The sequence below is a fragment of the Cydia fagiglandana genome, chromosome 16 (genome assembly GCF_963556715.1).
Source record: "Cydia fagiglandana chromosome 16, ilCydFagi1.1, whole genome shotgun sequence".
Classification (NCBI taxonomy): domain Eukaryota; kingdom Metazoa; phylum Arthropoda; class Insecta; order Lepidoptera; family Tortricidae; genus Cydia; species Cydia fagiglandana.
In genome coordinates this window covers 16,313,118-16,331,842 of record NC_085947.1, presented here as the reverse complement: position 1 = coordinate 16,331,842, position 18,725 = coordinate 16,313,118, and the positions used below count along the sequence as shown (strand labels likewise).

Here is an 18,725-nt window from a genome sequence, read left to right as displayed (position 1 = left end):
CTTAAAATTATCTGGTCGACTAGGGACAATTCATTGCGAAAATTCCAGAAAGGTTTTACTAATTCATTTAGGTTATTCTTAGAATTTGGCCAACCATTATGTATATAGTTTTTTAAACAGGACAATGTGGCATCCTCGTTCGTTTTCATGGCAATGAGTTGTCGCTTGTCACTTGAAATAGGCAACGAATCTATCATGACCTCAACATGACAAACAATTTCTTTGTTGAATTCTTCATCAAATTCCTTCGTTTCATCATTCTTGTCAACTAGGAAAGAGCGACTGAGAAAATCTGATATATACATTTGTTTTCCAGGTACATACTTAACAGTAATGTCATACCCTTGTATTTTAAGCATTCATTCTTTGTAGTCTTGCAGGTACTAAAGACAGGGGTTTTTTAAATAAAATTTCTAATGCCGAATGATCGGTTTCAACTAGGGTATGTTTTCCTAAAATATACTTATGGAATTTGATGCATCCAAATACAATAGCAAACATCTCGCGTTCAACCTGGGCATAACCTTTCTGACATTCAGTTAGTGCCTTAGAAGCGTATGCAATAGGCTGTCTGTCTTGTAAAAGACAAGCGCCTACTCCTTCCGAGCTGCAATCTACCGAAACGACAACATCTTTATTACTGTCAAATAATTTAAGCGTGGGAGCGTTTGTTAATGCCTCCTTAAGTTTATTAAAAGCATTTTCATGAGAAGGAAGCCATTTAAATAATATGTCTTTTTTAAGAAGCTCGCGCAACGGGCTTGTAATAGTCGAGTAATTGTTGATAAATTTTGACAAGTAATTTGTCATTCCTAAAAATCGTTCAAGTTCTTTCTTATCATGAATGCATTTTAATTCGGAAATGGCCATTACTTTAATTGGATCAGGTTTAACCCCTTGGTCACTTACAATCATGCCAAGAAATGAAATTTCTCTACACAGAACTTGGGACTTCTCCCTATTGAATTTGACATTACATTCTTGAGCTCTTTTCAATACATTTAGTAACACTTTATTATGTTCTTCCACCGTGCTGGCATAAATTATTAAATCATCGACATAAAATTGTACATTATCAATATCACTAAAAGTCTCTTCCATGCGTTCCTGAAACGCTTCTGTTGACACGGAAAGTCCAAATGGCAATCGTTTTTAGGAGTAGTTACCAAATGGAGTAGAAAACGTGCATAACTTTGAACTTTCTGAGTCAAGTTGTACTGTCCAAAACCCACTGCTACAGTCAAATTTAGAAAAATACTTAGAGCCTGATAACTTATCTAGTATGTCATCAACCGTTGGCAATTGCTTGTGTTTTCTAATAATGAATTTATTTAAGTACCGAGGGTCAATACATACGCGTATTTTATTGTTCTTCTTTTTTGTTACAACAGTTGAGTTGACCCACTCCATCGGATCCTCATTTTTGGTGATTATTTGCTGTCTCACCATATTGTCCAACTCGTCCTTAAGGCTCTGTCTTAGTGCTATAGGGACCCGACGAGGTGGATCGGCTCTGGGAATTGCATTTTCCTGTAAAACAATTTTATAGGGTTTTTTAAAACAGCCTATACCATTGAACAAATTAGTATACTCTGACATGATTCTATTTGTGTCAGTGTTATTCGAGACATTTATAGTATGAACCATGTTTCTAGTGACTAATTTAAGTTTCATGCAAGATCTTAAGCCTAAAATTGTCATACAATCTGTGCTCACAATAACAAAATCAATGTTATCACACTTTCCATTCTTGAGATAAGATTTAATGGTGCACACACCTTTGACAGGTATGCACTTATCATGAAGTGTCACTAATTTAATGCGCTTAGTAACTATAAATCTCTCATCAAGGTTCAGCGACTTATAAGTAGCTAAGGACATGCAGTTTACCTGCGCACCAGTGTCTAGTTTGACGTTTATAGACTTATTATTTATAATCATAGTCTCAATCCACTCACATTCGCATTCACACTCACTGTTGATACAGCCAACGAAGAAGGACTCCTCGCTGTCGTCTTCAACCTGCTTCTCTGTTATGGCTGCAACCTGTTTGTTTCTGCAAACCTTCGCAAAATGATTAGGAATACCACACTTCTGGCACTTGCAACCTATAGCTGGGCATTGATGCGTGCGATCCCAGTTATTGCCGCAGCGATAGCATTTTCTTGTCTTGACGCTTCTTGTTTTTGAAGTATTGACATTGTTGACGTTATGTACTGGCGCAGTGCTGACGTTGAGCACGGAGGTGGCAGCTATCTCATTCGTTAGTTCCGTAACTTGCTTTTGAGACAATTCCGCAGCTCTGCACATGGTGATGGTCTTCTGCAGCGTCAGATCCTCCGTGCGCAGAAGCCTCTCCTTCATAGCGGTATTAGCTAGACCTATAACGATAACGTCTCTCACGAGTTCCTCTCTCTTGTCACTGAAGTTGCATGTCATACTTCTGTTCTGAAGGTCAGTAAGGAAATCGTCGAAGGACTCTGTAGCTCCTTGTGCCCTTGTAAAAAATTTGTGGCGTTGCATCGTGATGTTAACTTTAGGAATGAAATATGCATTAAATTTCTTTAGGACTTCTTCAAAGGTTTGCTTTGGCTCCAAATTAAACGAATTGTATATTTCTACACCCTTGTCACCCATGTTATGGAGCAGCAGAGCTGTTTTACGGTCATCGGAAACAGCTTCAAGGTCCTCGGCAAGAAGAAATATTTTAAATTTTTGGACCCACAATTTCCAATTCTCTTCCATAGAATCCGTGAATTCTAATGGTCGTATGTATGAGTAAGCATGTCCCTGCTTGTGTTGTGGACATTGTGATGCCGGCGAATTTGCCGCATTTGGTGAAATTTTACTTGACTCACCCATTTTTGTATTTCACACTTATTATTTTATACTTCTGACACCATATTTGTTAATTTAAAGGTTAGTAAATTATAAGACAACCATCTTTTAGGTAGCCATCTTTTATTCAACCAGTTCCAAATCCAAATTCGACCATAAACTAAAACCATAGACTATTACCATAACGTAACAATTAATATCTTCTGTGGATACTGAAATGAAGACTCTGAACTTCAGCAAGCAGAAACAGAAAATCACCCTGAATTTCTGGTAGGCAACTGTCGTCCATGGTCAACGACAGATCTCCTTGAAAATTCCATCAGCAGATGTTTTACTTATGTTATGACTTATGAACATAGGCTCATAACTTAAGTAAAACATCATTTAGCTCATGAATTTTTAGGTGTCTGAGACAACTTGGCCCTACTTAGTTAAAGAACATAGTTTGGCGAGAGTTGCTTATGGGGCATAGGCACAGGTGGCATTATAGGCACTGCCTTTTTCCTATTATTAAATTGTTGATGTACCTATACTACCTATAACCCCAAAAGAAGGATGAGTATAGTTTTTATTGCTACTGACAAAATTGGTTTGCCACTATACTCGTTCGTACCTTTTTATTTTTTTTTGTTCCATTCTAAAGCTAAAAACGGAACGGTCGTGTGTCGGTCATTTTTATTTTTTAATTTATACCTGACATACCTTCACATGATTATGCATGAGGACAAAAAGATGATATACGCGCGTCACATCAATTACACCACACTTTTACAGCCCTTTTGTTAATGTATTACCTCAAAAATTCATCACAATATCAACCATATCCCCTTGTTTTAAGGGGCATCGTTTATCATCGTGTTATACAATGTCAGGCTCTTGATGGCTGCATTCCTCAAGAGTTGTTGTTCGCTTAACTTACCGACCACTCGTCTAAAGAACCAGTATAACTTAGGCTCCCCAACAATTGAAATAACTGTGGCCTCCTAACAATAATCTAATCTGTGTTTATTCCCAAAAAGTAAAAAAGTTAACTGTTTATTTCAATTTCTTGAATAGGTAGAATAGCGATGCGCCTCACTCGATATGAATCGCAAGATGGGTAGAGTTTGCAAATTTGCACCGACTCGACAATGTGTAGGAGAGCCATAGGCTAAGCTAACTCTGCAGCGAATTTCATAGCACAGACTGATGTACAAGTGTAATTTTAAACGCCATAATTTTATTGAAGTTTAACGTAATACATATTAACTTAGCTAGGCCTGAATCTACAGTCCGCATCAGATATATGAGTCTAATATCAAAGCGGCCATGATGTGTCAAAACTTAATTTATTCAGAACCAGAATTTCAGATGTGTCTGCTCTGGCTCTAAATCGAATGTTCGTTAAGCAAAGATAACAAAATGTCATGCCATATATCACTTTGTAGAAAAAAACAAAGATGTAAAAGGGCCACATTCCTTCGCATTATGATTGGATGTTCGAAATCAGTTTAGTAATATATCATTTTAAATGGAAAAGAGTAGTTTAGGTGCTTAAGTGGAGATAGGCGTGAAATGCCTCTTGGCTTCCGATTGCATAAGACTTACGAGACACTTTACTAGACTAGAGCAAGCGGAACTCATTAAAAAGGATAACAAAGCAAAGAATGTGTGAGCGAAATATTAACGTGTTACACTTTTTTTGTTTTGTTAAGAAGTCATAAAAATTGCGTGTTTTATAAATTATAACCGATGCCTAAAAATGCAAAAAAAACTTACTTATAAATACCAAGTGAATACATATAAAAAATCTAAATAGATATTTTATTATTTAGCAGTACAAATTTATTCATAAATGAGGCTAAGCCTGTATTTGAAATTCTGGTACTTAATACTTTTGTTCAGATAAGGCGACATATGAGTCATATGACACAATACTTATGTTAGGTACACATGTATTTTAATCACAGAGGACTTTAAAAGCTACCGTTTTGAACCCCATGTACAGTCTGCTCTGTCAGCTGCAGATATAGTTGACCCCTAGCTGCATAGATATTTGTATGCAGGACGGGGCAATTATCTCTGCAGCTCACTGTAGGTACCTATAGGTGACTGTAGGCCTGTACATAGCGAAAATTAATACTTTCCGACAAAACTTACATACACACAACAAGTAAACTTAGAAGTCGGTTGAAAAACGGTTTCTAATACATTTAGCAATATTTACCAACTGGCTGCCAAACCGCATCTTGCTTCCGCACCACGAGCACCGTAGCCAAAAGGTCGTATGTCACAGAGAACAGGTGATACTTGAATAGATGTGATGATGTTTTGGTTGTGAGGCGTACGTTGGCAAGGTTACCAGCGCACGTTTGCTATTAGGGTTCCGCACTTTATAATTTATAATTATTTAATTAAAACCGTAATAATAGTTATTTGTTTTACAAGGGGCAAAGTTATTCAGTGTTGAGATACCGAAGCCTCAGGCTTAAAAGGCTTAGGTTTCGATAGCTGTTGGTTATATGTGACGTTATCTGTGACAAGGGAAGGGGCCTTATTGTTGATGGCGCTTACGCTATTATTAATGATGCTTCGAGCTCCGATAGAAATACAGCGCGCTGTGCGGCGTAAGCGCCATTGACAATAAGGTCCCTCTTCATAGAGAATGCTCCGTATAAGAGCGATTGGACCTGTGTTCCAAAACGTCGCAAATTCGAATCTTGCCCGAAGCGGTGCATTTTTTCATTTTTCCTTAAAAAAACCTAAACGTCATAAAATGTCAGTTGGTGGGCGTGGCCGTTGACACTTGACAGCCCGTCAAATGTAGTATTCCAGTTAGTTTGACAGGGCAGAGGGGCTACCGCGAAAACAGAAATTCTCTTTTCCTGAAGATGAAGGCGTAATTAGAGTGACAGAGAAAAATGCCCGCAATTTGCGAACTTCGATTTTCCCGGTTATAGCCCAGAACCCGCAGAATCTCGAGCCTTAGTGCCGACTCGCGCTTGCCTCTTTTTGAGCGTGCGAACCAACACCTAAACATTATCCAATGTCAGCCGGTGGGCGTGGCCGTTGACAGCCTGTCAAATGTAATTACCAGTTTTAACGAAAAACACATTTGTTATTATTATTACACAATGTTTACTAGTGAGAATAAATAATAGTTAACAAGATTTTAAAACTTGACAAATACGTATTAGGTAATAGAGAACATCGCTAAGGACGACTTATAATATAAATTATTCTACATTTCAGCTTTTTAGAGTCCGTGCGGACAGGGAAGATCCGTGGAATGTAAGGAGCCCATGCATACATCTCACGTCTCTTCTCTTTCGCACAGACTCTATTATGTCAAAACCTACTTACATACATAAAGCTTGAACACGCCAAAACGTGGGCACACATTTTTGCTTATACATTTTGGAAAGGGTGGTTAAATTTTATTACTTTACTTAAATTAAAATCGCTATAGTATGAGGAATATATGATACCACAATAGTTGTCAATTGTATGATTCGTTTTCATGATAACGAGCTTTAAACAATAACTGAGCGAAATCACTTTGCACCAATAGAATTGGAAAAGTCGATTAGGCTAAAGAACCTTGTGAAAATGTTAATATATCGAGGATCGATTAGTTTTTGTGTTTTTGAAATGTTGCGGAGACGTCAATGAATGGAAAGACAACCAGAAAGCAGAATAACACGACATACAAATGAGAAAAAAAAAGAAACTAGGAAAATACAGCGTTCTTACATAAAGACCGAAACCAAATTTTTCTTATGTTGCAAAAAACGTACAAATATCTCAAATTTATGTACAAAAAGAGAAGTCAAGTTAAATTAAGAGCTAGCAAGAGCTTATCTGCTCCCAAAATAGTGGTGCTAAATGAAATTTGTATGCAAAATGTAGGATATTAAAACGTTTGATCATTTTTAACGTATTTGAGCGTGTTAGGTGTTAGACGATGGTTCTATAGAAATACATACTTCAAGCAATACACAAAATAAAAAGTTTGACTTGTATGAGTTGCTAATAGATTCCCGAAGATTGCAAGATAAAAATAATGCTAAGTATCCCCATTATTTATTGGTTGAGCCAGCTACTTGTGATTGCATCAAGCGACGCCGTTAATTGATTCGCATAAGGGACATTGACTATAGAAATGTATGCAAGAAACATTTGCGAAAATGACCTAAACCTATTTTAAAGAAGCCACAGCTCACAGTTACTATTTTGGTAGCATTCATCGTGTTGTCATTACACTATAACAGTGACGAAGGGGTATTAACATGATGGACATGCTGACAATGCCAAAAGGGTACTTTTGGCGGATGGTAATAAATGAAGGCGGATGGCAATGGACTGGGCCCATATCAATGAATATTTGAAAAAGACACCCGTTAAAGTTATATTATCAACTTATCCGCAAATAACTCTGGCTTGGACTACTTAAGCATACAGTAATCATGTCGTGCAAAGTGCCTGTGTCCTGGTCATCACGAAGTCTGTGACATGTCAAATCCTGAGGCTGAAATGATAGTCTAGTATATTAGCATGATAAACTATAATATTTTCAATTATATTCAATATATATTTCGCTCCATTAGACCTTTATTTTCTATTTATTTGTAATTTTATGTGCCCACGTTTTGGCGTGTTCAAGCTTTAGTTAGTATTAGGTACCTTGGTATCAGACAAAAACTTTTAAAACAAACAAATAAATACTTATAATACCGAATGTGTTTCCTTTATAAATGTTATTATTGAACACTAAAAACAAAAAATTAAAACTACATTTACCTACCTCGCTTGGCATAAACATTATAAACAACGTGTTCCAGCCAACAACAAACTATCAACGAAATGAGCCAAGACTCTGGAAAAACCCATTGCATTTCATTATTGCATCGTCCAGCCTAACCTGACCCCTCCTGCTTAGCCTGCCCTTGCAACCTTCCACAGCGTGGTGCAACGCCAGGGTCCAGGTTACAGTGGTCTCCGTCCGCCTACGTTGCGCAGACTTGCAGTGAAAGCCGGATGCGTTTTGAATTTATTAGCTAGGCGCGACCCGCGGTTTCGCGCATTCCTGATAAGACAAGGGCTGGAAAGTTCGCTGTTGGTTTATTTTGTGGAAAGTACCACAACATAATGAAAAGTAAAATTGCAAATAACAATAGTCAGGTAGATTAACGCAAACTTCAATTCGAATATCAAAGTTTGTGTCGGCAAGGTGGTTAAACTGGCAAACCAGCTCTGTCAGTACAAAAAGGCGGCAAATTTGAATTAAATTGAAGGTAGGTAAGTGCGAAGGATCGATCTCACATCTTCTTTTTCCTTGGTCCCTTATTGTTGAGGATCGCGACCATGTGTGGCTGTGTGCTGCTCTATGCGATCTTTCTCTCTTCGAATTTAGCGCCTTTTCCTATTGGCAAAGTTGGCTTGCCAAAAAATATGTCAATTACGCCAACAGACATGCAAATTCATAGACAATTTTCGTGTTTCGTTGTTCGCGGTAGTACCTATCTTCGCAAATCACTTTTTTATATTATCCATAAATATTTACAAATAAGCAAGCTAAGATGCACATCAATTTTGCACGGCGGTCATGGTCATGCGCCGATCGTGACTGACATCGTGCGCGATCCATGTTTTGCGCTAGCGATACGTTTGCGATATAAGATATTTATCTAATGTTTTATTCACCTTGACACTTTGGGGGTGACACCCGACCGTGAACATCAGTAGTGCCACCTATAAAAATTCGTAAAATGAAAGCGATGGAGTAAATCCTGAGCTATTTAACAAAAATTACAATTACTCTTTTTAAATAAGGCTTCTATGTAGTTAATAAGGCTTCGCTCGCCTTGACACGCCGTACGCGAATGTCACCCAATCAGCGCTCTGTCAACAATTTAACGCAGACAACAGCTAGCAAAAACTCGGTGGGCGACGCTGACGTTTCGGTTTTACTCTACTTTCGGCCGAAAACGAGCTGGACACTGTCGAAAATACACCATGGTCTTGGCCGAAAGTGCCGAAAACCAAACCATCGGCCGAAACATGATTTTTATAAGAAAAGCCCCTTTTTAACCGACTTCCAAATCCCAAAGGAGGAGGTTATCAATTCGGTTGTATGTTTTTTTTTTTTTATTTTTTTTTTTATGTTTGTTACTCCATATCTCCGTCATTACTGGACCGATTTTGAAAATTATTTTTTTGATTGTATGTATATGCATACAGATTGGTCCCGTTTTTGTCAAAATCCAGTTCTGATGATGGGATCCATGAGGAATCGACGGAACTCCTCAAATCTTAAAGGCATACATATGGTGATTTTTGTGTTTTTATCAACAAATCAAGCATATACATTCAAAAACGTGACATTTGATGAAGTGGAACTGCTGATGATGATCAGAACGGAACTCTTCAACGACGCATAGTTCACCTTTGGCGATTTGTCCTCTTCGTTATGTTTGTTAAGCAAGTTAAGTTTTTAAGCCACAATTTTATCAAGCTTGAGTTCTGATGATGGGATCCATGAGAAATCGAGGGAACTCCTCAAATTTTAAAGGCATGCGTATAGAGATTTTTGTATTTTCATCAGAAAATCAAGCATTTTCATTAAAAACTGTCGCATTTGATGAAGTGGAACTACCGATGATGATCAGAACGGAGCTCTTCAACGACGCATAGTTCACGTTTGGCGATTTGTCCTCTTCGTTATGTTTGTTAAGCAAGTTTAGTTTTTAGGGTTCCGTACCCAAAGGGTAAAACGGGACCCTATTACTAAGACTTCGCTGTCCGTCCGTCCGTCCGTCCGTCCGTCCGTCTGTCACCAGGCTGTATCTCACGAACCGTGATAGCTAGACAGTTGAAATTTTCACAGATGATGTATTTCTGTTGCCGCTATAACAACAAATACTAAAAACAGAATAAAATAAAGATTTAAATGGGCCACCCATACAACAAACGTGATTTTTGACCAAAGTTAAGCAACGTCGGGAGGGGTCAGTACTTGGATGGGTGACCGTTTTCTTTTTGCTTTTTTTTGTTTTTTTTTTGCATTATGGTACGGAACCCTTCGTGCGCGAGTCCGACTCGCACTTGCCCGGTTTTATTAAGCCACATTTCTGTCAAGCTCGAGTTCTGATGATGGGATCCATAAGGAATCGAGGGAACTCCTCAAATCTTAAAGGCATACGTATAGATTTTTTTGTATTTTCATCATAAAATCAAGCATTTACATTATAAACTGTCGCATTTGATGAAGTGGAACTGCTGATGATGATCACAACAGAACTCTTCAACGACGCATAGTACATGTTTGGTGATTTCGAATTTCGATTTTGACTTGGACTGGGACCCGGACTCATACCCGGATCCGGTTCGGACCCGGACTCGGACTCGGACTCGGACCCGGACTCGGACCCGGACTCGGACCCGGACTCGGACCCGGACCCGGACTTGGACCGGGACTCGGACCCGGACTCTGACTCAGAGACCCGGACCTTGACCCGGAAAACCACTATGATACCTAAACTAAATAAACCACTATGATTACCTACCATAAAATGTGGGTATGATGATGCCAAACCCCTCCCGCTCAAACTCCCGTACACCGCACCGCATGCGCCGTTAAGTGGGTTAGGTTAGGTTTGAATTGAACTGCGATCCTCACAGAACCGAACAAAAGTGGGTTAGGTTTGGTTAGAACTGCGAGTCTTACAGAAACGAAATGCTACTAGAAAAGTGGGTTTGATTAGGTTCGAACTGCGATCCTCACAGAACCGAACTGCTATCAGAGAAGTGGGTTAGGTTTAGGCTAGATAACTACGACCCTTACGGAAACGAAATGCTACTAGAAAGTAGGTACTGGTTTTACCTCCTTTTCTACATAGTGCACCATCTACCATAATCTTTCACCGGGCCCCATAGAAGTCGGTTTTTTTTTCTTAAAAATTATATAAGAAAAGAGTCCGTTGGCTCGTTAGGTGGGACATCTGGCAGATTGCGGGTTACTTCTGGATAAAATTAGCTCAGGACTACAAGTGGCGTACTAGAAGAGACGCCGAGGCAGCAGTGGGCGATAAAGGGCTGACATGATGATGATATTTTTATTCCGAAACCGAAATCGAAACTTCGTTCGGTCGGGCACTACCAATTCAACTCTGTTCGAACAAAATTAGCAGCCTTAGTATATGATTTAATACAAACTTTACTACAACAGAAGGTTACGCAAATAAAAACATTTGATTACATTTTTTTTTTTCGACTAGCCGATTAACGCGCGTTTAACTTAACTATTATCAAAACAGTATTTACACACAATGCGGATTGAGCAGATAAGGTGCTTAGCGCTGATTAATGTACATTATTGTACAATTTGTACATGGCTTATGTCAACACAGCGCGCTACCATGAGTTTTACTTCCTAAGCCAGCTTGTTTTTACATTTCAAATTATCGGGTGACAAGCAAAAGTCACTAAGTACTATCAAAAAATTAAAGTAACAATGCACTTTATTACACTTGTAACACGGTTTATTGTCCAATAACTTCAATGGTGTTAGTTAGTGACTTTTGCTTGTCACCCGACGAAATGAAGTACCTAATACGTATTTTTAATGATAGTTCGATTGCTCCAACTAGTTCGCTTATAGGAATACAATAGTACATTTCGATGCTAGTGCGGAAGGTATGTCATTACTTCACGAGTACCGAGATATCTTGCCACGAGCCGCAGGCGAGTGGCAAGACTCGAGACGAGTGAAGAATGACATTTCCGCACGTGTATCGAACGACGTTTTTTAATACAGTTGCGAAAAAATAAGAAAAACATTGTTAATCGTACACTAAACAAAAGTGGTAACAGTGACAGCTCGGTTAGACGTCGTCTTTAAGTATATTATATCTATGGGCGTTTGGCAGCTATTCCGTTCCATTCAGTCAACTTATTAAGAACGGAATTTTCAATATTGAATATTAAAAAATAAACGTGTTATAATGATGAAGAGGTAAGTAATTAAATATGAAATATGTAATATTTTTCGTATTCTTACATTAACGGTAGGTTTTTATGCTGATTACGACGTTTAAAGGAAACTAATATTAACACTCATCAATAAGTAGTCGTGAATAGGAACAAGTATAAATTTAAAAAAATTGGAAAAGTAAAAAGCACTAGTTCGAGATAACCAACTTTCCGCACGCTAAACAGCTACGTAAAGTAGCACTTTTTGAGCAACTGTATTAAAAAATTGGTTTCATTGACGAATAGAACTGTTTTCTAAAAAACTTCGTGATCGGTGAGGGAGAGGAATTGGAAAGTGTTGGTGAGAAAAAATAAGGTAGTAAGTATATTACGCGGTCTAGCGTGAGTCACCCTTTACGGGTGCTTCGAAGAAAATCGTTTTATTGGGTCTCTACTAACTATCATCGCCGGGCAAAGTGGCTTACTTCTAGGGTTGCCAGATGGTCGGGATTTGGCGGGATTCTCCCGATTTTTAGCATGTGTTCCCGATTCCCGACAAAGTGTAAACTGTCCCGAAAAACAGCTACGCGTTATAAAACAACAATTTCAAGTTCCGAACTGTCGTCGAGCGAGCGAGCTGACGTAGTGCCAATAATGTAAAATATCGTTGTTTTTAATACAATTACTATAATTTGAATGTATTTTTTTTTCCCGACTTAAGTCCCAAAATCCCGAAAAATTTATATTATTTCCCGATAATAGCCCCTTTCGATCTTGCAACCCTACTTACTTCCTTCTCAAAATGCAGCTTTTTGTCAAAAAACCTCCATAACCAGTAAGACTACACTGTAGTCACTACAGGAACGATCGGCGTCTAAGTCACTGGTAAACGTTATCTGAACTAACTATATAGGTACCTATAATCTTGTTACATGTTTTAAAATATGTTTTTAATTTACGAATTTTCCAAGGCATAGGTATATACATTGGATCAAACACATACTAGGTTCTCCACAAACATGTATGTATGTTTAATTAGGTAGTTTGTAGAGAAAATCAAAATGTATCGAAACACAAAATGCAAACCTCCGGTAGAGGCACAGACCTTCGAGAGTACATTGCATTACGCAAGCTTAATCTTAAATTAACACCAGTCATAACATGGATGGGCGTGTCAAAACTGGCCAAGCCCGTCCCTGGCGCAAGCATCACGGTTCCGGGGCAGTACTACACTTAAGAATCATGAAAATGAATCGCTTAATATGGAAATTTTCATACAGTAACCTGTTTTCCTTTCCATATAGGTTACCTATATACTTTTAAAAGGAGCTCGGCTGTACGCTGTGCTGTATACTACGTTTATTTTATCATTAAAAAAGCTGTAATAATTACGTAAGCTTTTAGATAGGTGCTTTTTCTTGGATTTTCCTATACTTTTACAGTCATCGTAATAATTGATATATTCTAGTCGGGTTATCAACGCGTAGTTGTACAGTCACCGGCAATAATATGTTAAACAACAAAGGCCGCAAAAATATCTGACACGGACTTATTTATAGAGTCATAAGGTCGTGTCACATATTTTTGCGGCCTTCGAAGAGTAATATATTATTGCAGGTGACTGTACAAGTACAAATTAAATTCGAGTTTTGAACTCAGAAATAAAAGAAAGCTTCCAATTCAAAAGCGCAAAAATTGACTTGGGTCTTACGAGGTTTTATGTATAGGTACTCTTTGGTTATTGGATGGCTTTCCTTTTCTGTCATTGAATCGACATATTTACTAGACACGTCTCGTCTGTCCGCGGGTCAGATGCTTACAAATTGTTGCAAATCTTGTAACTCCACCTTACCAGCGTGACAGTACCGCGTTTTCTGTCACATGGATAACAGCGTTCAACATACGCCTACACAGTAGGCTCTATTAATGATTTTATCCATGTATTGTATACGGTACCTCTACATACGAGTGTGATTCATCTCACGAGGATAATCGTTTAACGTTTTTTGTCTACGATAATCCAAAAATAAATCTATGAACAATCAATTCAATCATCGATCTTTAAATAAATATAATCATCAAGGCTTAGGTATGTTGTTTACATGTTTTTATGCTTTTAAGCCCTTCATAAGGTCAGGTGTCGGATTATGATTTTTTTATTACATACATGGAAAACCAACAGGTATTAATCATTTCTAAAAGCTATACAATCGATTTACAGAGGCAATTACAGGTTCTCACTTATAAAAATTAAATATACAAAGAAAAGATCAAATATACCTACTTATATTATAATAACAATTCGTTACACACACAAGTATCTACAGCACAAGCCAAGACTAGTGTGTAAAGCAAGCTGCGAAACTGCATAGACACATTAGGAATGGAATTAATTCGTAAAGTGGCCATGCACTTTCACCACCGACTGTACGAATCTTTTAACGAAAAACCGAAATACGTATCGTCGCTGGAAAGCAATAATGCTGTAAGCATTACAGCAGTAACCCGCAATACCATTGTAGTGCAGTTACAGCATTATTGCTTTCCAGCGTCGTATGTACCTATATAGTCTATAAAGCTAAGTAATAATAATATATAGTTTTACAAAGTGCCATCTTTACCTCCGATTATTGAACAGTGTCCATAATCTTATTATTTAAACCTTTTAACCGCCAGCAATTTTGGATCGAGCGTGCTCGTGTCGCCACCGACAGTAATTGTACCACGCAGAGTAAGGTTGGCATAGTTACGGGAGTTATAAATGTGCTGTAAAAACCAAATCAGATCTTTGTCTTATTGATCAGACTGTGGCGAAATGAGCTGGATATGTAATGTCTTATTTATTTATTGAATCAAGTTATATATAACATTACAGCTTGCGCCAAAGCGTTACATAGATTCATAACTTAAAACTACTTATTTTCTAATTTAAAACTAACTTACATCTACGAATATCTGTCTTGCATCCTTTCAAGCACTACCTTCCATTCAGATATCAGCCTCCCTATCCCAGTCGCAAACAAATCACTCTCAGGCAGTGCCGCGAGTAAGGAGTTGGCGAGCGCAGTTGCGCGCAGTACGGGGGAGTGTACGCGCAGACGAGTGCGCGAGTGCATTACGGCCAATATGGGCGGGCGCCTCCGTCTACTACAGTCAGGGTTGGGCAGTATTTCAATTACATGTATTTGAAATACATTGTAGTATTTTGTATTTGTATTTCAAATACTACCTGGAAAAGTATTTTGTATTTGGTATTTCAAATACTGCACTCACATGTATTTTGTATTTTGTATTTCAAATACTTCAAGCTTCAAAATACATTTCTACAAAATACATTTTATTAAATTCTATGATCCTAAAATGGAACGTTTTTTTTTTAAAATATAATGTACAACTTGTACGAGGGCAAATATATACCATGCGCGAGTTATTCTGCGCGGAACTTTTCGTCAACAGCCAGGGGATAGAGTCATTACAGTAGTTTCCGTCCATGCTCTAGTTTTCGACCACTTGACAGATAGGCAAATAATATATTTCATTTTTAATTTACTATTTGCAGCAATGTAGGTTTATATTCAAATTTCGTCAAGTGGATGAAAACTAGAGCTGGACGAAAACAAGCGCAATGACCCTATACGTTTTTAGGAAAGGATATTCGTTAAACAAACTAAACGATTAGACAAAAAGAATTAAAAGTATTTTGTATTTTGTATTTGAAATACATTATTTTAAACACTGTAATTTGTATTTTGTATTTCAAATACCAGTCACCAAAGTAGTTTGTATTTGGTATTTCAAATACTTTTAAAAATGTATTTTGTAATTTGTATTTGAAATACGTGGAAGCCAGTATTTTGCCCAACCCTGACTACAGTACGCGTCAGGTGCAGAAAGTTTGAGAAACTTTTCTAAGAGGCCAAGGCTATCTATTTTACACCTCAAAACCTTAACTATAAAGCATGCCAGTCCTAGATTTCTGCGCAGCTCTAGTGAGTCATAGCCTAAGTGTCCCTGCAGAAATCTAGTCGGGTACATGAAGGGGTAATATGTATGTATTTTCTTATACAGGTTGCGAAGGAATTTCTTTTGGACTTGTTCAAGTGCCAGGATATACTTCTTTTCGTGTGGACTCCACACTACAGCGTTTGTCTCGAGTATGCTTCTTACGAGTGCCGCATATAGCGCTCGCGTAGCATCTACAGTGAGCGAGACAGCATTGCGTAGTACGAAGCCCAACCTTTGAAACGCCTTGCGGGTGACATCCTGTATGTGTGGCCGGAATGTGAGCCGCGAGTCGAATATTACTCCGAGGTCACGAACTTCTTCGACGCGGGCCATTGTGCTCCCTGCCATGCGGTAGTAATGGCAGAGAGGCAAGGAAGAAAGAGAATAGGTCATTACCTCACATTTTGCAATGTTAAATAATAGCCTGTTTCCCAAACTCCATTCATAGACCGCGTCGATGTCCTCCTGAAGGTTTTCACAGTCACTAGCGGATTTAACTGCCATGATCAGCTTCACGTCGTCTGCAAATAACAGTACCGTAGATTTTCGAATAACTTCAGGTAAGTCATTTATCAAAATCTGGCTTATATATCAGACTCTGGCGGTTAAAGGGTTAATCGTTAAGTATTCTTCAATACCTAGCCAACATTACAATCGTAAACGACAAACGCCCAACTGAAACAAAAAATGTATCGGGATGACAGATGTCACGAAAAGTCACATGACTAGTTCCATACGTTATTTAAGTTTCGATTAGCGTTTTCTATCAACGATGGTCATCAAAGCTTGCATTCTTCTTTTCCGACCTAGCGTTTTCCCGGTCTAGCGCCAGGGTCCGCTTTCCTGCTCAGTCTTTTCCACTTTGCCCGGTCTTCGGCATCCTCGGGTGCATTCAATTAAATTTAAATTTAATTTCCATATACTCTACCACTTAATCGATACTTACATATAGCGTTTGCTTACCTTTGGTCGATCGTGAGGCAGATTTTCCGACATTTCACGATACACGATTTTACGATATATTAGTATCCTACCTCTATATATTGTGATGTGTGTATAGGTTTTAATATAAACTTCCAAATGGCAATGTTTTCCATACAACAGTGTTGGTTGCAACGTGACTATAACCTTACGTGCCTCACGTGTACGTATAGCTGGATTATATCTCGGTTTACGACGCAAGGCGCTTCCTAGACTATAAACTTTATGTAGCGACCGTGAGGCGAAGGACTGATTTAACAAGGGTAGTACAAACATGGCTAGTATTTCAAGGAATTTGATTTCTGTGAGAATAATGCATATAGGTACCGTGGGGCGTAGCCAAGGTGAAAACCGTTAATAGAACTAAAACGCTAATCGAATGGCTTTTCGTAGCGATGTCGCGATGACATTTTTACTTTTTATGTAGCGTTTTCCGATGTGCGGTTGTCAACTTGGCTAACACATGCCATGGTCGACATATTATAGCAGAATTATTAAAATGTAATACTTTTAATCGAGAAAATCTTGTTTAATTATATATTTCGGGGATCTCGAAAACGGCTGTAACGATTTCGATGAAATTTGCTATATTTCGGTTTTTGGGGGCGATACATCGATCTGGCAGGGTCTTATCTCAGGGGAAACGTTTTTGAGTTTTTATGTTTTCCGAGCAAAGCTCGGTTTCCCAGATATTAGGTGATGGGGTGATGGTAAAGTGAAACTGCTAGGGTACCTGGGCGTTTTCAGAAATAAATATTGAAAACCTGATTCTTTCACATCTGGACGTTCTTGGGCTCATTCTACTCAGAATCGACAGCATTCTCCATCCCACCATTAAAATAATTTGGCCAAGTCCGAGATAGCTCGAGGCATTTAGTGTTCCGTACGGCTACCATCAGTTTGGCATTGACATAAACGATATCGTGAACGTAATTTACTTCCTATAGGTATATCTCTTTCGCACTAATATGTCAGTACGAGCGAGATGCATAGAAAGTAAATTACGTTCACGCCCACGGTAGCGTTTATGTCAATGCCAAACTGATGGTAGCCGTACCGCTCGCATCGTTACATTTTACAGAGGTTGTTTGCCTGTTTTTAGGATACCGTATTCAACTACACACACAGAACTATAGTACAAAGTGTCTAAGTGCGAAGGCCGAAGGCCGAGCTTTAGCAAAATGTCATCGCTTTAGCACAGAGCAATAGTACAGTGTCTAAATGTGAAGGCCAAAGGCCGACCTCCGCGTAGCCCGAAGGCCCGAAGCGTCCAGGATGTCAGTGCTTTAACCTCGTAAGTCCCCGCGTACTTGTACAAGTACAAATTAAGGATAGCACTTCAGACCTGACATTTTAACCACGTAGATGGCGTAACTGCCTAATGTACTTACTCAAGTACAAATTTTTCATTTCCCATTTACCGGGTAGTTTTTTTATAACGGCAACACTGACACGGTCATTCTCATTCTATATTCAATGGTAAATTTCGCCATGTTAGACAGGTAAAGTCAACTGTCAGTGTCAGTGTCATTTTTTCGCAAGATGGCCACATAGTCAGGTCGCTGGCCAGCACGAGGTAAAATAATCGGTTTATATTCAAGTAATCACTTGTTTTTTCTGTTGTCATACGAATGTATTAGTATATTTAAATAATAAATATTGTAAAATAAACAATATTTCAAAGAAACCTGTATATTTAAAGGAGTTCGTGATTGGTCAAAATAATTTGTACTTACGGTAGTACGTTCGGTCTAACTTACAAGTTTTTTTTTCTTATTGTAGCGTTTGATGAAAAGCAAATATTTCAATTTCTCAATGACTATGACTTCAAGGACTCTGATAATGAAGATATGTTTATATCTGAACCCGACCAAGCATCAAATAGGGACTTTTCTTCGTTTTCGGAATATGAAGATGGAGAAATAGAAGTTGCAGTACGCGGACGTGTATCT

The 18,725-nt window shown here is 38.4% G+C and overlaps 1 protein-coding gene across 1 annotated transcript; it reads right to left on the bottom strand.

Annotated features, from left to right (window-relative positions):
- Positions 1–354: 354 nt before the first annotated feature.
- Positions 355–2,904, bottom strand: LOC134672039 (uncharacterized). The gene is made up of 2 exons (XM_063529937.1): positions 1,959–2,904; positions 355–1,530 (listed from the first exon to the last, which is right to left on the bottom strand). Coding segments are annotated over exons 1-2 (906 nt in total). The 5' UTR covers positions 2,863–2,904; the 3' UTR covers positions 355–1,528.
- Positions 2,905–18,725: the final 15,821 nt, after the last annotated feature.